Source organism: Sceloporus occidentalis, unplaced genomic scaffold (assembly GCF_023333645.1).
Source record: "Sceloporus occidentalis isolate IW3139 unplaced genomic scaffold, rSceOcc1.0.p SCAF_6, whole genome shotgun sequence".
Classification (NCBI taxonomy): Eukaryota; Metazoa; Chordata; class Lepidosauria; order Squamata; family Phrynosomatidae; genus Sceloporus; species Sceloporus occidentalis.
In genome coordinates this window covers 5354264-5374203 of record NW_028316986.1, presented here as the reverse complement: position 1 = coordinate 5374203, position 19940 = coordinate 5354264, and the positions used below count along the sequence as shown (strand labels likewise).

The following is a 19940-nucleotide window of genomic DNA, read 5'->3' as shown; positions in this document are numbered from 1 at the left end:
TTTTTTTTTAACAGCAGCCAGCTGGATGTCTCTTGACCTGGGAGTAAACAAACACTGGCCTACCTTCAGATTGAGTCTCCCTTATCTGAATTGCTTTGGACCAATTTGCTTTGGATTTTGGAATATTTGCATATGTGAGCGAGATCTTGGAGTTGGGACCAAAATCTGAACTAGAATTCATATATTTTTATATACTTCTTATATAGAAAGCCTTAAAATAATTCTATACACAATATTTTTAATAATGTTGTACATGAAACAAAGTTTTTGCACACAGAACCATCTGAAAGCAAAGGTGCCGCCATCTCAGCCACCCATCTGGGCGATTTTGGATTTTAGAATTCCTCATAATTCCAGATAAGAGAGACTCAACCTTTATCACTGAAACAAAAGAAACACGTGTACCTCTTTGAAAAGTGAGAAAAGACACGTGGCCATGGCCAGAAAAGCACTTACACTCAGGAACTTAGACGCGTGTGATAATAATTTTGTTTGATTTCAGCCAGGAAGGGGGTGAAAGAAAAAACAAGAGCCAGAGAGAAAGGATGGAGGAAGGCTCCATGACAGAAGAGTGAGCATTGATTGGGAAAAGCAATACAGCATTGTTTTTTAAATCTTAATACCCATGTCTCCAAGCACAAAAGGCATTTCACAATTGCTGGTCCAACATGTCACTGTTCTTGGTGGGAGGGAGAATAATAGAACAGATGTTGAAAGCCCACCCAACACAAGTCTAGAAATGGGTGGAGTGCGGCTTGAGCAGAGATGTTAACTTTTCAAAAGCTGTTCTCATGCAGGGAAGGGGGTGGAAATACCTAAAATACAAGCAGTGGTCCCTGCAGAGACCCAAATACTTTCATTTTAACACTTTGCTGCATGCTCTCATTGCAGCATCGCTGCATCTTCTCGAGGCGCTGCTTGGTATTAAGGTTCCTTTTAATTGTTCTTTGGCTTTTATGTCCATCTGTCACTAAAATCTGCCTACTTCTCCCTTTTTTTCTACTCCCCCCTCCCCAAAAGCTCCTTTACTCCTCCAGTCCTTCAGTATTTGGTATGGTTTTTCAAAAGAAAGATCCCTTTAACAGATTGGCCATTGGGGTGAATGTCTTTCTTTGCAGCTGAAACAACATAAGTGTTGGATTTCAGGCTTTGGAAAAAGGGATGTTTTTGGCTTCACACACTCCAAAGCCATAATTGTAGGGATCAAATATATAGGGACTTCAGATGCAATGTCTATCAACACAGAGAGAATGGTCTCTTGCTCTTTTGGGGGGTATAAATCAGGTCAACCACAGCTTAGTCCCCAATCTCCTCCCACTTGTGAAATGCTGACTGACTTGGAGTGACAGCAACACGGGAAGATTGGAAGGCGCCACTGATACGACATGGCACTCAGGGTCACGGGCGCGTGTCTAGAAAGGGGAAATTGTCGTGGGGAAATGTAGATGATGCAAATTAATTGTTCTGATTTGAGGGGTTGGGGCTATACAGATGTCCAATGCCCCGGAGCACAATGTCATGGCTTGTGCATGCAAATCAAGGGAGGTGATGGTGGTGGTTGTGTGTGTGTGTGTGTGTGTGTGTGTGTGTGTGTGTGTGTATAGAGTGGAGTGTTTGGAAATATTTCAGGATCTGAGACTTGAGTACTCTTCTCCTACCTTGGTTTGGCTGAGATCCTGTGTTATACTTACGGAGAGTAACTTCTGGCATACTTACTTGCAAGGAGGAGACAGCAATAATGGTGGTGTGACGTGGCTGGCAGCTTCCCAGTCATTCTGGTGGCCTTTTTGTGAATATTCCAGTGGCCATTTGGGCTGGAGGTAGGGCTGCCCTGCATTGCAGGCAAATGGGGATATGGCTTGTGTTGAGGTTAAGGTTAAGGTTATTGGATACTTTCTTACGCAGTTGTCTAAGGTGAGGATGGGCAACTCTCAAGGATTGAGAGATTGCATTGGCCATACCATCGCATTTTGCATGCCCTGTTTTGTTTTGCGTTAAATAATCATTGAACCCCCCCCCCCAAAAAAAAATATCCCTTGGGAGCCATGGGGGTGATTTTGCCATGTTTTGAGGTCTCCTTGGGCTCCTTGGGCTGTTACATGCTCTGTATACATGAGTTGTATACATAGTTGGCAGGAAATTGTTTTTATTTCAGGCTCCCATTGCTTTCTTCAGAGGCTCTGGAACTTTATACTTCTGGAAAGAACTGTTGGCAATTTTAGAAAAATGTCAATGTGGATTTCTCCTTGCATACCCTCCCCCCCCCCCCCCCGAGGCCTTGCCATTCAACAATAGAACAATACACAGATTAACATGGAAAGCACTCTTCCCATCCTAGAGTCACACAATATATGTACACATGCTCTATCCTACTTTCTTCCATGCCAGCATTCTCTGAAAATGTTAGCCACAGATGCTGGCAAAACATCAAGAATAAACTCTTCTAGAACATGGCCACATAGCCCAAAAATCTAGGGATTATTTAGTTCGAATTCCCCTTGGATTTGCTGCGTCCTATTTACGTGACACAGGCCCAAAGCCCCAAATCGACTGTCTTCACAATGCCTGCACTCTGTCCAATGTTTCCTCCTCTTAACCCAAATGTAAATCCTTCAGCCTCAATTCTGACTTTTCATCTCCTGTGAGCCTCTCAGTGCAGCTGCGGGCACGAGTAACTCTAAGGTTAGAACAAGGTGCTCAGTGTTGATAACATGGCTGGGCACCTTGTTTTGATCTCAGCATCAGTGTTGGATGATGAATGGGGATCACGTCAGAAAAGAGTTTGTGTGGAGAGACTCATCACTTGCTGGAGAGGACAAGGATACCAGAGAAAATTTGGGGCCAAAATACACCAAGGGTAGCCCAGAGTATTCTGGCCAGTGAAGACAAGCACTAAGATGTATCGTCAATGTCAGACTGAAGTTTGAGGAACTCGCTCAGCAAAAGAACCCAGCAAAAGCCTTGCCGAGAGTTGCAGCTGATGAACCTTTTGGGCATCCCAGTCTGGAATTCCAACTTGCACCACCCAGAAGAGTTTAGCTAGATCTGAGTCTGCTGATGCAGGGAGGGAACAAATAATAAAATTTTCCACCGCGACCTCATAGGCCTGAAAATAGGCTCTGTGGTAAGCTTGGTCACATTTGGTATGAGGTTTTCACAGCTGGCACTGGGTAGTGTGCCAGCATGCTTGGAATTCCCTAGTTGTCCTACTCACCACAGGGCTGGGAAGCAATGGGAAGAAAATGCAGGGATCTGTGCTTTTAATAGCTACCATCAAGACTCTATAACAGGCTGGACAGCTACCTGCTAGGGATACTCTAGCTCAGGGATTCCCGAACTCTGGTCCTACAAGTGGTTTGGACTTCAGAAGCCTCAGCCATCTGGGTCAATGACATGGGATGATTAATATCTCCTGGGACAATTCAGATAGAGTTTCCACTGGCAGCCAGATCCAGTCTTTCAAACTAAGTACCGTTACCAAGGCCAGATATGTCTCCAGAAGCTTCCACCACATGGATACAGACTTTCAAAGAGCAGCAGGGATGCTTCTTTCCCCAGCCCCCCCCCCCCTTACAGACGTTAACAAATGGATCAGTTACCTGGAGCAAATTGCCCCGGCAGTGACCCATTGAACTCCTTGAGCCACTTATTAGCCAAATTGGTCAAAATAAGGTTAGAGAGGAGAGTTGTGGTAGAGTGGAATGTCTAGGAATAACTAAAGAAATTGGGGATTCTGCCACAAATTGATGGAGGGAAAGTTAATTCTCTTCCAGTGACTTTTGAAGGCGTTGTTTCTGGCCTGGGTTTCTTCTCCTTTAAGTCGGACAAATGTTGAGTCACTAATTGCTGCTACAAGCTTGAACTTTGTTGTGGTTTTCCAACTTTGCATGCATTGTTTGTCATAAACCCCAGTATATTGGCATCTTATTCTCACTGGTAAGTGTGGTCTGTGAAGACGCCAGCATTAATGCAGTATGCAGTGTTCATACAATGAACAGGAAAAAAATCAGAAACTATATTTTAAGGAAGGCAAAATGAATTGGAAGACTAATAAAGACTTGAACATTATCTATTCTGCTGTTTTGCAAAAGGCTTTTGTTTTTATTTAGAACCTCCCGTTTAATTATTTGAGATTACTTGAGATTAGTGCTGTTAAAAATATGAGAATATGAAATGTGGGAATTTAATCTCTTGTCCAGACGCGCACAGACGACCCCCAGATGGGGAATGAGCGCCTTCTTTCATCTGTATCGTGCTTCAAATATAACAAATATCTATGTTGCTCATCTTCCATCAAATTTCAGTCTGTGAAATGGAGTGATGGTGATGCAATCTGGTAGTATATTGTTAACTGCTCCCAAGTCACCTTCGATTTATGGCAGCACTATATAAACAAGAGACATCCTTATTCAGCCCCCTTCTGAATAAATTCTGTCAAGAAAACCCTGTGATAGATTCATCTTAGGGGCACCTTAAGTCAGAAATGACATGAAGGCATGCAACAACAGTAACGTTAGTTATTTGATGAGATTGCTGTCCTACCTGGAATTCTCCCCATAGAGTCCATTGCCTGTAATGGAGAATTTATTAACAGTGAAATCCATCAATAAACACAGGACTGATTTTCTCCTTGGCTGATGTCTAGGAAAAGTAAAACCTTTAAAATCAATAGAGTTGGAAGGGGCCCAAAGGTTATCAAGTTCAATCCCTTGTTCTGTGCAGGATCTCATCTTCTTTTTGAAGACATCTAGAGAAGAAGACTCCACTGTAGGCAATTCATTCCATTGCTGAACCACACGTACTGTCAAGAAGTTTCTTCTGATGTTAAGTTGAAATCTACTCTCTTGTAATGCCACCCCATCAGTCCTAGTCTTAGTTCCTACGTTCTGAACCATTTTGGAGTATTTGGGATTTTGGAATTCTGGATAAGGGAGACTCAACTCGTACCTCTAAAAGTGTATGCTCTGACATAAAGGATTCTGATCAGAATATGCTGTCAACATGTTGAGGATTTTTCCACCTCTTGGATCAAGGACAGGAATACTGGCAGTGTCCCATCATCCAGGGTTTTCAGATACACATGCATAAAGTTGAGTGTGCATGCATACACGACATCTACTTGACTGTGGCCACACAGTTGACTTTGAGATGACTGCTTTTGTTGCATTTTGTAGCTTTCCTGTGCCATTTTGAGGGCTGCTGCCTTTTTGCTTGTGCTGAATGTGAAATGAGGCCATGTGTGCATCTTTGTGGAAAAGAACATTATGCTTATTTGAAATTGGCCTCTTGGTCCTGTATTGAGCTGCTTGTTTTTCACAATGTAATCCCCCTTTTGAAACCTCCATATGTGGGAAATGGCCACAGGGATTATATTCTTATTGCTGCCTTTAATCCCCAAACACTGAATAATAGGAGCATAATAGAGGCCAGAACGTTTTAAGTGCTCTGCCTTAATATGAGTGGGGGCTAAAAAGTCATTGTACTTTGGTAGTCTGGGTTAGACCCAGACCTTGGAAAAATACTTTCTTCAAATGGCAACTCCAAAACTCTACTAGCTGGTGTTGCCAGTCACCAAACTGGTTAGGTTTTTCTCATAGTTTTAGTCCCCCCCAAAAAGCCATTTTTTCTAAGTTCCGTTTCTATACTTGGGTGGCCATACCTAATGTTTGCTCTTTTCCTTCCACTTCCAGAAGCAATGATATTACGCACGTCCTGCAAAATAGCATTCTCATGGCAGTTTCTCCAGAGAATGAACAATATTTGTGTTAAAGCAAGGTCCATACAGTATAGTTGTGGACAGTGCGATTCCAACTGAAATTCCTGTTCAGTTTGCCTACGACTATGTATGCGCATGTAGTGTGGGAGCTAGAAAAGCCAATGCAATCCTGGGCTGCATCAATAGGAGAATAGTGTCTAGATTGAGGGAAGTAATAATGCCACTCAGACCTCAGGCTGGAATTGTGTCTTCAGTTCTGGACACCACAATTCAAGAAGGATGTGGACAAGCTGAAGCTTTTCCAGAGGAGGGTGACCAAAATGGTGAAGAGTCTGAAAACCATTCCCTGTGAGGAGCGGCAGAGCGCTGAGTAGGTTTAGCCTGGAGAAGAGGAGGTTGAGAGAAGACAGGATAGTCATCCTTAAATAGCTGAAGGGATGTTATGGAGAAGTTGGAGTGAGCTTCTTTTTTTCTGCTGCTCCAGAGACTAGACTACAAGAGCAATGAATGCAAACTATAGGAAAGGAGATTCCACCTAAAGCTTAGGAAGAACATCTTGACTCTAAGAGCAGTTTGACAATGGAGTAGGTTGCTTTGGAGAGCTATGGACTTTCCTTCTTTGGAGGTTTGTAAGCAGAGGCTGTATGGCTGCCTGTCACTGGGAGTGCTTTGATTGTGTCTTCCTGCATTGGCAAAAAGGGGTTGAACTGGATGGCCCTTGGAGTCTCTTCCAACTCTGATTCATTTAAGCCCCTAACAGTGTGGGAACCTATCACATTAAAATCAGCAAACTTACAAGTCAATTGTGTTTAGTACATTCCATAACAAAAAACTGCCCGAGTGCATGAGAATTCCATCTCTCCTTCCTTCCTTCCTTCCTTCCTTCCTTCCTTCCTTCCTTCCTTCTTCAATAATCTCAGAAAGCTAGTGTAATAGGTCTCACAAGAGGCCGCAGAGACAAAATGTTGCTCTCCCTGACAAAATAACTTTCTTGCCAACTCTTTCAAGTGATTCTTAAATTATTGACCAAAGCAGAGTTTGGAAAGTTCCAGAATCCTCCAGAAACATGGGCAATGGTCCTGATGGCTGTGAGACTGTGGGTGTTGGAGTTCCCCCCCCCAAGGAAAATCTCCAACTTGTGGAACAAAGAGACATCAAGGAGAGATTCCACTTTGTCCTTTTGGACAAAGGAAAGAAATAGAGGGAAGACCATACAGTGTGGAAATCCCTAGCAATCCATAGGAGAAACTATTTTGTGTCATGCTTTGGGTGTTGGACTACGACTCTGGAGACTTCAGTTTGAATCCCATAGAAACACACTGGGTGACCATGGGCAAGTCCACTCAGCTTCAGAGGAAGGCAAAACCAAAAAACCTTCTGAGCAGATCTTGCCAAGAAAAACCCATGATAGTCCTAAGTGAGAAATGGCTTGAAGGCACACCACCACCACCACCAATCCATCGGCTGGAGCTGGTCATACAACACTCTGCCACCAGCTATAAAGGCTTCCAGCCTAGACTGGCTGTCTGATTTGATCTTATAGAAGATCCTATAATATCGGGTGGAGCTACATGCACGTACACATACACATGCATATGCATGCATACATGCAATATTTTATGCACATGATGAGTAAAATGATATTTTAAATGCTTCAGTAATGATTAAAAAGCAGTTGTGATCTTGCTGTCTGAAGATAGCCATCTCCTTCTGTCTCGACAGCTGTTGGGACTAACTCAGCCAAGTGGGATCTTAGGGAAATACCGGGCAGTCTTTGTGACCAAGTGATATAAAGGTGTGTACAGCTCTGTCTATCACAGGGTTTCCTTGGCAAGATTTGTTCAGAGGAGGTTTGCCATTGCCTTCTCCTGAGGCTGAGAGCATGTGACAGAGCCCAAGGTCACCTGGTGGGTTTCATGGCTGAGTAGAGAATCAAACCCTGGTCTCCAGGGTCATAATACAAAACTCAAACCACTATGTCACACTATCTAATGTTATACGTTATTGGCATTTTACCTGTAATACATTTTAATTCATGTTGTGGACTGCCTTGTATCATGCTCTGGGAATAATGTTTGTTGATATGTGCTTTCAAGTGGGATTTGACTGAAGGAGACCTATGAATGAGAGACCTCCAGTAGTCCTGGTCATGAACTCAGGTCTTGAAAACTCAAGACAGCTATAGCTTCTTTGCTGCAGTTTATTCACATGTAATGCAGTCTTCCTCTTTTACTATTGCCTTCTTCTTTGCTAAGCATTATTGTCTTTCCTAGTGAGTCAGTGTCTTCTCATGACATGGCCAAAGTACAACAGTCTCAGTTTCGTCATCTTAGCTTCAAGGGACAGTTCAGGCTTGATTTACTTTAGGACTCATTTGTTGTCTTTTTGACATTCCACAGTAACTCTTCTCCAGCACTATCGAGTTGCTTTTCTTCATGTTAGATTTCTTCACTCTCCATTCTGTTTAGGTTAATATTCAAGTTGTATGAGAGAGGAAGTGCTTCATTTTCACGATTTGCAAATTGTTATCACTCTCCAGGCTAGAACGTGGTGGTGGGTCTTAAAGTCATTTCCAACTTATGGCAATCCTAAGGCAACTCTGTCATGGGGTTTTCTTGGAAAGATTTCTTCAAAGGAAGTTTGCCATTGACTTTCTCTGAGGCTGAGAGAGTGTGACTTGTTCAAGGTCACCCAGGGAGTTTCATGGCCAAATCAAATCCTGGTTTCCAGCGTCGTGATCCAACACTCAAATGACTATGTCACGCTAATGATTCAAATTAATGAAGCTCACAGCAGCAGCAACAACACAGTGTGACTGAAGAGTTCATTTAACTAAGGATGTAAATACTCCACAGTTCCATCCTCACATCTGAGGATTAATAACTTCCACAATTTTCTGCCCACTGCAGGAAAAAATGGATATTTCTGTATAATTCTCATCTGGAATTTGCAGATCCTAAAGTATTTTAGGGAATAAAAACTTTGCAGAAATACACATGGGAATTTTTTTTGCACAGAAATTGTATTAGAGGGGCTTTATTCTCCCCCCCCCCCCAAATAAATACAGTCTTACACACACACACACACACTGGGAATATCTGGGGGGAAATTCTTTTTAAAATGTGAGGCATTTGCACAAAAGTTCATGATTATGTGCCAAAAACATGTGCATTTTTGGCCATAGAATAATTTCAAACAGCATTTCAGGATCTGTGCAGACTGGATGGAAATTGTGAAGTCGAAGGCTTTCATGGCCAGCACAATTTTGCATTGTGCATTCCCTGAAGATGCCAAGCACAGATGCAGGCGAAATGTCAGGAATAAACTCTTCTAGAACATGGCCACAGAGCCTGAAAAAACCGCAAAGAACTATGGATAAAAATTGTTCAGAATTCTTGCAACTTTACTATTCTTTGCAGCTGGACTTTCTAAGAGTAGGGAAATTGATTTTTCAGCCAGGAAATGAATAATGGAGAATAACTTCTCCATCTTTAGTTCCAGCAGCACCCGGTTCCTTCTCAACCTTCTATTGTTGCTAATTATGTGTTGCTTCATGTGTGTTGTTGCACTTAATCTGACACACAGTTAAAAGACAAGAGGAGCATTGAAGGGTAAATCTTTATTCCAGGAGACAGACCCAGTGACAGACAATCAGTGTGAGTCAGATATCTCCTCTTTTTCTTAAGTTCAAGGGACAAAAATACGTAAGACGGAATCTGAATTTAATGTTCTTCTCCTGCAATTATTTCTCTTTACCCAAGATTGAAAGATCGGAGTTATTCTTGTCACACCCAATCAGAAAGACACTGGTGTGTTTTGCTGCCAAAATACTTGGTTTCTCTTCCCCGTCGACCTGAATCTCTCAGTTTCTTTAGCACATCTGTATAATGGGTTTTGTGGACTGAAATGAGGCTATCCTTCTTTGGGCACATCTTGAGGTGACAGGTCTCCAGAGTGGCAGCCCAACACTCAAACCACTACGCCACACTGCTTGCAGCCCTTTCATTCATAGGGTCACCATAATAACAGTAAGAAATTGCAGAGTGGGTGGTGTAAGTGGTGTCACTTGTGTTGGTGTCATGCCAGTGTGGTAACTCATACTCTCACCCTAGATTGGGCCACTTTGGAACAGAAATGTTTAATTTACAAATTGTAAGCCACTCTGATAGCCTTGGTTGAAGAGCAGGTTATAAATAATAATAATAATAATAATAATAATAATAATAATAATAATTATTATTATTATTATTATTAAAAAGGCTCTAGCCTACTTGCTGCTGATGGCTAGTGGAACAGGGTACCCAAAAGGACTGTCCTTGTCCCAGGATGTCCCAGTCTGCCTGCCTTGTTTACAAGTCCCAAACCAGTCAGCAATGGGAAAGGCCTTTAGGAATTCACCATACCATGCCAACAGTGTCCCGGTTGGACTCTTTGCTACCTCTGTGCAGGTGAACCTGGTCCTTCCCAGGACCTTCAGTTTCTGGGAGTCCCAGCCTACCCATGGAGAGGCACAGTGGTGTTATCCAAAGGCCAGGGTCCCAGGCAGTCACCCACAATTAATATACAACGGGGGAATTTTATTAGCTCAGTTGAAAGCAGTGAGAGGGCCCACATAACTGACACAAGGATCTAACCTCTGTATACCAGTTCCAGAAATAGAACTCCAGAATGTGAGATTCAGATCTATTTTATTTAATAATCAGAGAGGGGTCACCATTCACACAAAGACACTGTCATGGATACATCTGCGAACTAATGATATAGAATTGTGGTGGTGAACCTATGGCACACGCGTCCTCTCTGGCACATGAAGCTGTCTCTGAGGACACGTGGAGAGAGTTGAAGGCACGGGAAGGTGGGGGAAGAGGAGGAACAGACACACACTTGTTACTCCTCCTTCCCCTGTGCCCCCATGCCTTTAACTGTCTCCAGGGAAGTCCCACTCCTGGAAGCCTGTCTCTGGGGAATTCTCGCCCCAGAAATCCTGCGCTAGGGTGCATTCGCAGCTATGAGCCTCGGACTGTCCTTTTTATATTTATTAATTTCAGAAAAAGGGGGTAGAAGAAGGTTGGATCTTGGGGTAATAATGCCACACTCTACAACAGAAGGCATAAACCTCCTTTTCAGATGTCACCCAATGAAGTCTGCACCACCCACACCCCCTAGAAATGCCCCTGCGTAAAGTACTCTATTGGTGTTTGTGCTTTTTAAAAAATTAGGTGACGATTTTGAAGTTGTGTATCTGTCAGTGGCTAAAGTGGATGTTTGATGAATTTGTTGTTTACTTTATACTGCAAAAAATATTTCTTTTGTTAACTGGTTATTTCTGTTCCTTTTCTTTTTCATGCCCTGTGCTGTTCTCTCTTGGAAATACAGGAGCCAGCCAAAGGTAAGAGATTTTGATTACATGTTGCTACTGGTATTGTGAAAAACCCTGATGTTTATCCACACAATGTTTTGTATTTTGTATAAAAACAGGCAGTGCTTTCTTTCTCCATGTGCTCAGTGCTACTGTGTGAGGAAGAGGGAAAAATTAAAGTAACATTGTGCATTGGCAGCCAAGACGTGAGTCACCGGAACAAATGAGGAAAACAGTTACACACAACGCACTGAGCATTGAGGAATAAGGAAGAAAGACTGTGTTGTGTGCATGTTTACAAAAACCAAAACAAACATGTTTTCTCCTATTTGCACGGATTTGGATTTCTACCTACAAATATTCTAATGTAATTCTGCATTGACACACAGAGTCTTTTTTTAACCATTTCCTCCTGCCTTTCTCTCTTAACAGGGATCGGCAACTTTGAGGAGCTAGGAGGAGCTTGGAGTGCCCCATGGGAACTTGGGGTTTGTCCCCCCCCACCCCTGAAAAAAGTCAAAATTTGTTTTCTCTCCCAGTGTCCCTAAAGCAGGGGTTGGCAAAGTGAAGTGTCTAGAGCCTACCCTTTTGGCCCCTAAGCCCCCCAGTCGCCAAATGCTCTCAAACCCCCAATTTTGTAAACAAAACTTGGTGCTATTTTTCTGGGAATTTTTGCACCAAACCATGGAGAAAGCTTTCCAAGCAAATGAAACCACGTGAACATAGACCATCACCACCTACAAATACTCCAGAATCCCATCCAACCTCCAGATACCTCAAACACAAACAAAAAAATTAACTTCCATACAGTTTATCATACTAAATAAGCTCCTTATAGTTATTAGCTTTACTTCTATTACATTGCTCTCCACCAATTTCAAGTATAGCTTGTACTGTAATACAGCAGATTATGTAAAGAGATTATTTTTGTTCTTTCTTTGTAATTTCTAAAATTTATTACACAGCTCTTTCCATCAGTCCCTTTTCTTCTAAGATGGAAGTGAGTATTTCTGTCCAGTACCTACAAGGTCAATGCTTTAACTCCAAGAATATGTCTTCTGCCTCAGCCTCTGGTTTGGTAAATCTTGATGTTCTAGCAAAATAAAAATAAATTTAGACTCTGCCAGCATGAATTTTACACACCTGTGTTCTTGGAGATAACGGCTGTACAGTTTATTGTGATGGCAATTGGATCTCAGAAAATATCTCCATACAGCATGCTCAGCTTCATGATGACATTTTCTATTTTATTTATTTGCAGGTATTTGCCTACGATCACTGCTTCTGGTCGATGGATGAAACTGTCAAGGAAAAATATGCAGGTACTCTTGTAGATCTGAGCAAGGTGCGGTGGAGGGGTAGTGTTGATCTAGGGCTGCATCCGTACTGCAGAAATAATCCAGTTTGACACCACTTTAGCTGCAGTGGCTCAGTGCTTTGGGATTCTGGGAATTATAGTTTGTTGTGGCACAAGATCTGTCCAAAAGAGAAAGCTAAACATTGCCCAAAAGTACAAATCCCAGAATTCAATAGCACTGAGCCATAGCAGTTAAAGCAGTGACAAATTGGATTAATGCTGCAGTGTGGATGTACTTTAAGTGAGTTTTGGTCAGCAGCTACCTCTTGAAATCAAGCACATATGGTACTCTGAACCTTTTGGGATGGAACAAGGCGTTCACTGAGTTGTGCCTCTTGGGCTGCGTCTGCAGAGATAATCCAGTTTGACACCACTTTAACTGCCATGGCTCAATACTATGGGATTCTGGAAATTACCTCACAAAACTACAACTTCCAGAATTCCATAGCATTGAGCCATGGAGGTTAAAGTGGTGTCAACCTGGATTATTCCTGCTGTGCGGATGTGGTCTCGGACATGCAAGGAGGTCAGAGCTTTGGTCTGAGTGGATGCACTTGTTGTGTTGTTGCGATCTTTGGCTTGCTAGTTGGAAGCGTTGAGTAACTCAGAAGGGAGTTCCTGAAGGCTTCAGTCCAAGTCCAGATGACTTATCTTCACTCCTTGCAGCTTCCATCTGCAAAGGCTTCCTTGACTTTGGACATACATGAAAGGCATCACATTGTTTTCATGTGGTGTGTGCATTGCACATCCTTTAGGGTCTTAATCAAAAGAGGTGGGTGGGTTGTTTTTAATGCTTCTCCCCCCAATAATTTGAAACCTTTTGTTCTAATTTCAGGCCAAGATATTGTTTTCAAGTGCCTTGGAGAAAACATTCTCCAGAATGCTTTTGAAGGCTACAATGCCTGTATCTTTGCCTATGGACAGACTGGTAAGCCCTTTTTATGTGGAAATTAAGGAAAATTAAAAGGGAAAGAAATGGTTATGGGTTACATGTGATTATGGCTTGTTTGTTTGTTTGTTTGGGGGGGATCAATTTTCCAAAGAGTAGTGGTTTTTTGTTTTTGTTTATGACAAATAATTTTTTGCATACATTTTTAATGGAAAAAATAGAAACCTGCTTATTATATTAATACTGTAAGATAGTATTTTATTTACTAGAAAGCATGTTTAATGCTTTCTAACATTCCCAGATTATTAGGCGTTGATATGATTTACGCTTTTCACTAAAACACCATTTTTATTGCTTTTTATTTCTATTAAATCAGAAAATATGTAGCCTATATGTAATAAAACATGCAAAATACTCTCAGAGTTGTTAATTGAAGGATATTTCTTCAATATAAAATAAAGTAATTAAAAAGAAGCAACCAACGCTGGATACTGGTCTGATAAGGAACCACTGCCAACAAATTATTTAAATTAAAATGTTTAAATTGAAGCAGTCATTGGCTGCATCCACACTGCAGAAATAATAATCCAGATTGAGACCACTTTAACTGCTATGACTCAGTGCTGTGGAATTCTGGGAATTGCAGTTTATTGTGGCAACAGAGAGGACTAAATGTCTCAAAAAGCTGCAATTCCCAGAATTCCATTGAATTGGGCAATGACAGTTAAAGTGGTGTAAGAAAGGAGTTTTTCTGCAGTGTGGATGCAGCCATTGTTGTTAAATTAAGAAATTGGAAAATAGTAATAATAGCCAGACTTTAACAATAAATGCATGAGTAATCAATTAGAAAAACTAAAAGTAATTTGGTTTAAACCAAGTTTTAACTATGGTTTAAACCAACCTGATCTAATCACAGTTTAAACCAGCCAACCCTGTTTGTTTGTTGATCTAATACCCCATTTTTCTCCCAGTGGCTTCCAGTACAAAGTTAGAACGAAACATAGATTTAATAGTATATGATACAAAGCATTAAAACCCGTTGAACAAACACTCCACTCAAAACATTAATTCAAACTTGTTAAAAACACATTTTGTTGTTGCTGTCATTTGCTGTATTTCCGCAGGCAGGTAAAAGACTTTCTTGTTCCGGCAGGCCTTGGAAGACTGACTGCTCAAAGGAAACAGGCCTTGATGTTTTCCTTTTAGTGGTTTATGTTTTCAACGCGTTTTAACAGGTTTTAATTTTTTGACAGTTTAATTACATTTAAAACTTTCGTATGTTATACGTTTTTAGCCATGTTTGTTTTAATTGTTGCATGCTAATTTGAATCCCAAATGGAGGAAAAGGTGGGATGATAATAACAATAACAATAATAATAATAATAATAATTAATAATTAATAATGATATATTTCAGATCAGTTTCTTCTTTTGGCAGGCCTATGAATGGAAGACCTCTAAAAGCCCCAGGGTCATCAGCTGCCTTGGAAAATTTCTTGCAAAATTGTAGTTTGGCTTTCCATTTTTATCACTGCTTTTCCTTTTGTCAAGCATTATCTTTTTCCAGTGAATCACATTGGCTGCATCTGCGCGGCAGAAATAATGCAGTTTGACATTGCCTTAACTGACATGGCTCAGTGCTGTGGGATTCTGGGATTTGCAGCATTGTGACATTTACCCTTCTCTGTCAGAGAGCTCTGGTGCCTCCACCAAACTACAAATACCAGGATTCCATAGGATGGAGCCATGGCAGTTAAAGTGGTTTCAAACTGAATTATTTCTGCAGTGCAGACTCATCCATTGTCTCTGGATACATCCAAGCTGCAATAGTTTTGGTTTAATCGTCTTGGTTAAAACATATTAAATCGTAATAAAACAAATACAAAGCACCCCATTTATTCGATCATTTTTCTCCAATCAGTTAACAACTGAAGCCCTGTTTAAATAGGGAAGTCTTTGCCTGCTGGTGCTTATTTATTCCTATTAAATCAGAATTATTACTGTAGGGAGAGGCTGCCGTCAGTGATGCAAAGACATTCATTGTTTGTTCCTTGATCTTTGAATATTTAGCCTCCTTGCATGGTCCAGACATGTGCATTTAAATCTTTAAAAATCTGGAGCACACAGCAAGGCGCATTAAAGCATAACTGATCTGTGCTAAGTGATTGTGAGTCTGCAGAACTCCTTAAGAGCAATGGGAGCATTATGGGTTTGGATCAATGCAGACCTACTTTAGCATTTAGATTTAAAAGATACAAAAGATCAGCATTCAAATGGAATGAAATTATCAATAGCATTTAAAAAAATTAAAACATGTTATTAAAAATAACAGGAAAAAAGTTTTTAAAAAAGAGCCAATGAGGCGTAGTGGTTTCAATGTTGGATTTGGACTGTGGAGACCAAGGTTCGAATCCTGACTCAGTCATGGAAACCCACTGGGTAACCTTGGGCAAGTCACACTCTCTCAGCCTCAAGGGAAGGCAATGGCAAACCTCCTCTGAACAAATCTTGCCAAGAAAATGCCATGATAGATTCACCTTAGGGTCACTATAAGTCAGAAACAACTTGAACGCACACAGCAACAACAAGGTAAAATGGTACCCCTTACATAAAATAGCAAAATCAGTGTTTGCTTTGCAATATTTATATATTTTTGGAATATTTTTAAGCCATGAATAATTGAATCCATGGAAGAAAGATCTATGGATATGGAGGGCCGACTGTATCTCACAAAACTACAAGCCACAGAATTCAGTAGCGTTGAGCCATGGCAGTTAAAGTGGTGCCAAACTACATTATTTCTGCAGTACAGATTAAACTGAAGAAATAGGATAATTTATTAAAGTAAAATTTATAAAGATGTCCCAGAGTTGTCCTTTATCCCAAGTTTCTCTTCCTTTTTGTGCATCTTTGATTTACAATCCCTCCCTCTTTTCACAGGGTCTGGAAAATCCTACACGATGATGGGCACAGCTGACCAACCGGGATTAATCCCTCGACTTTGCAGCACCCTCTTCGAAAGAGCCCAGAAAGAGGAGAGCGAGGAGCAGAGTTTCAAAGTGGAGGTATCCTACATGGAGATTTACAATGAGAAAGTCAGAGATCTGCTGGACCCGAAGGGGTAAGGAAGACAGTGGCAAAAATAATTGAGGCTGCAAGGAGGCTTGTAAACTAGTTTCTTACAGGAGATAGAGGTCTGTGTCCCCCACCTGCATTCCTCAGAGGGCTAGCAGGAACATGCCTTTTTCCAAAGCAAAACTTTTAGCGTTTGCCTATGGCAGAGGACAACAATTTAGTGGTTAGGGATGTAATCCGTTGCCTGTTTTGTCCTTGCTTGCAGGAACAAATAATATCTGTAGTTATCTCCCCACTGAATATTTCTGCACACAGTAGCACATACTAGTGGTTTGAGTGTTGGACTGTGACTCTGGAAACCAGGATTCGATTCCTAGCTCAGCCACGAAACCTACTGGGTGACCTTGGGCAAGTCACACACTCTCAGCCTCAGAGAATGGCAGTGGGAAGCCCCCTCTGAAGAAATTTGTCCAAAAACATGTCCAGGCCTCGCCTGAAAGATGAAGAGCCCTCCTTCTGACCACCATCTTGAGGGGGAGAGAGGCCTATGGGAGAGAGCAGATGAGCTGGACTTCCCCCTTCCCTACTGTCATTCCCTTCTTCTTTTGACCATCCATTAAGAACCCAAGCCCATCCTCCATTCCATCTGCCTTGGTCCAGGCCTCGGAGGTAGAGAAGAACTGCTGGACCTGATCCCCTTCTCCACCATCTCTCCCTTCTCCTTTTGTGTCGTGTCTTTTTAGATTGTAAGCCTGTGGGCAGGGAACCGTCTAACTAAAAGGTTGTATGTACAGCGCTGTGTAAATTTACAGCGCTTTATAAATAAAGGTTAATAATAATAATAATAAAAAACCATGATAGCCTTTGTTGGTGTGTGCTTTCAAGTCGTTTCCGACTTATGGCAACTTATAGAATCAGAAACAACTTGAAGATATACAACAAAAACAACAACAACAACGCATTCTGACCATTTCTGCATAAAAACATGGGGGGGGGGTGTTCTGTGCAGAAACCCTGTTTCTGGGTAAGTGCTGCTTTTCTCCCAGAAAAGGACCCAAGGCGGCTCACAACCATGTTGCCTAGGTTGTGTAAGACTGTCTTCTTTTGTACAAAACAAAACAAACACCCCATTTCAGGATATGCAAACACACAAACTGTGCAGAAGTATTGTTGCTTTGTTCTTCATGATGGGTTTTCTTGAGCGTTGGGAAACCCAACTCTGGTCTTCTGGGTGTATTGGATTTCAGCACCCAGAGCCTCAGCTGTCTTGGCCAATGGTCTGTAATTCTGGGAGCTGAAGAACAAAACAGCTGGAAGGCCAGAGTTTGGGACTCAGCTGCTGTAGTGTGTAACCAAACCACAATCCTTACAATTTGCAGGGTGGAACCATGACATTTAAAACAGAATCTCTGTCCTGTGCTTGTGTAATGTGAAAGGCACCCAGATCCAATCCTTAAGCTTCTCAAGGTGGGACAAAGAAATACTGCTGTCTGGAACCCTGCAGACTTTCTGCTAGTCAGAGACATAGCCATGTTAGTCTGGAATAGCAGTATGCAAAGGGATCATGTAGCACCTTTGAGACTAAGGGATCATGTAGCACCTTTCAGACTAAGTGGGTTTTCTTGAGAGATGTTGTAACATTAGTTTCCTAAGAAAGCTCATGCTGCAACTTATTTTGCTCAGTTAGTCTCAAAGGTGCTACAAGATCCCTTTGCATTCTTCTAGTTAGTTTGTCATCAATACTCAGCTAGATGGCACAGTGGTCAGACTTGCTCCCTCCCCCCAACACAACATAAATGGCCCAACACAAATGCCCAGTACTGCTGGACAGAAATATATTTTAATGTGCGTGATTAAATCTAGGAAGCTGCCTTAGGCTGAGTCAGATCCCTGGTCTATCTTGTCCTGCAGTGCCTTCTCTAACTGACATTTTCAGGTAGGCTTCTTTGCTAGCCTTGCCTGGAGATCTCCTGTCTTCCTTCCTGTGGTCTCTTATCCAAGTATAAACCAGGTCCAACCTTGCTAAACTTCAAAATCAGATGAGATCAGTATGTCCAGGCTGTCATGGTGTTAAGACCCACATTTATAATCTCACTTGGTTTTTAAGAAAGTTAATAGCTGACCCAGGAGGTTCTCAGATTAAGACTGGGGCTCCAATGCTAAGGGATGGGTAAAGCTGGGACACATTACTTTATTGAACTACAGCTCCCAGAATCCTTCCAGGAAGCTCTGGGAATTGACTTTTCCATGATTTGGGAACATCACGTCTTCTTGTGATAGTTGACATGTGACGGAGGTGGGGAAAGGATATACATGCACTTATTTATTTAATTCAATTATATCCCACTTTTCTCCCAAATGAAATTCAAAGCAGCGTACAGTTTAAATGGGTTTACTGGGACTGATTTGTAAGTTAAATGGGTAAATCAAGAAAGGCTTGGGAAACCCATAGAGTCCAGAACTGGGACTCAAAGCAGTATACAAATGGCCCAACACAAATGTCTGATAATTTACAGAATTTGTTTTTCACTCCCTGGGACCAACATGATGGCTGTCTTGCGTGAACACAAAAATGTGAAGAGCAGTCTGTGTGTATTTCACAGTTAATATGCAAAATGTTTGATAGTCTTTGACTCTTGCATCTCGTCCCCCCTCTCATATTGTATGATTTTGTTTTTGTTGTTGTACATTCATGTACTGTGATCTGCTTCTGACAAGCTGGGTGCAGAAGCTGGTTGGCAAAATCTACCTTGACTTGAAACATGCCAATCAAACTTGTGCTTTTGATTCTAAGAAGAAAGAAGTATGTCCTAGTGGATGCCTGGGTGACTTAAAACTGCTCAGCTTTATTGCTTCTTGTCCAAAGTGTGTAAGGGAAGTCATGACATCTTGTGTTTTTGCTTCCTAAAAACCAGGAGCCGCCAGTCCTTAAAAGTCAGAGAGCACAGTGTCTATGGACCTTATGTAGATGGGCTTTCGAAATTGGCTGTGGCCAGCTACAAGGTAACGTAGTCAGTTACATCTATCTCTTTCTAAGTATGGTCAGCAAGATTGTCATCATTAATTATTTATTTGCATGATTGGGGAACTGGGATAAAACTAACAAAATGCATTTCAACAGAGATGAATGTAAGGTACTACATCTGTACAGGTGAAATGATACAGGTTGAGTCTTCCTTATTCTGAATTCCGAAATCCAGAATCCAAAATTGTCCATTTTGGTGTCTAGGATAGGGAAACCTTTGCTTTCCTGATGGTTCAATGTACATAAACTTTGTTTCCTGACTAAAATTAATTAGAATATTGTGTGTAAAATACCTTGTGTATAAATTACCTCCAGTACCTTCAGTTTATGTATATAGGTGCATATGAACCATGTCCAAAATATTCCAGAGTTGTTCCCATGGATGATTGAGATAGTGACACCTTTGCTCTCTTATAGTTCAGTGTACACAAACTGTGTTTCGTGCGCAATATTGTTACAAATATCATACTGTATATATAATTAATTCAGGCTATGTGTGTAACATGTATAGAAACATAAA

At 41.4% G+C, this 19940-nt stretch overlaps 1 protein-coding gene across 2 annotated transcripts in view; it reads left to right on the top strand.

Moving 5' to 3' along the window:
• Positions 1-19940, top strand: part of LOC149310352 (kinesin-like protein KIF13B) — a 198115-nt gene that overhangs the window by 57418 nt on the left and 120757 nt on the right. For both annotated transcript variants that reach the window (XM_089528788.1, XM_089528787.1), the window contains exons 3-7: positions 11093-11105; positions 12337-12397; positions 13268-13360; positions 16261-16441; positions 19311-19398. In XM_089528788.1, coding sequence (XP_089384914.1) covers positions 11093-11105; positions 12337-12397; positions 13268-13360; positions 16261-16441; positions 19311-19398 — 436 coding nt within the window. The remainder of the gene's footprint in view (positions 1-11092; positions 11106-12336; positions 12398-13267; positions 13361-16260; positions 16442-19310; positions 19399-19940) is intronic.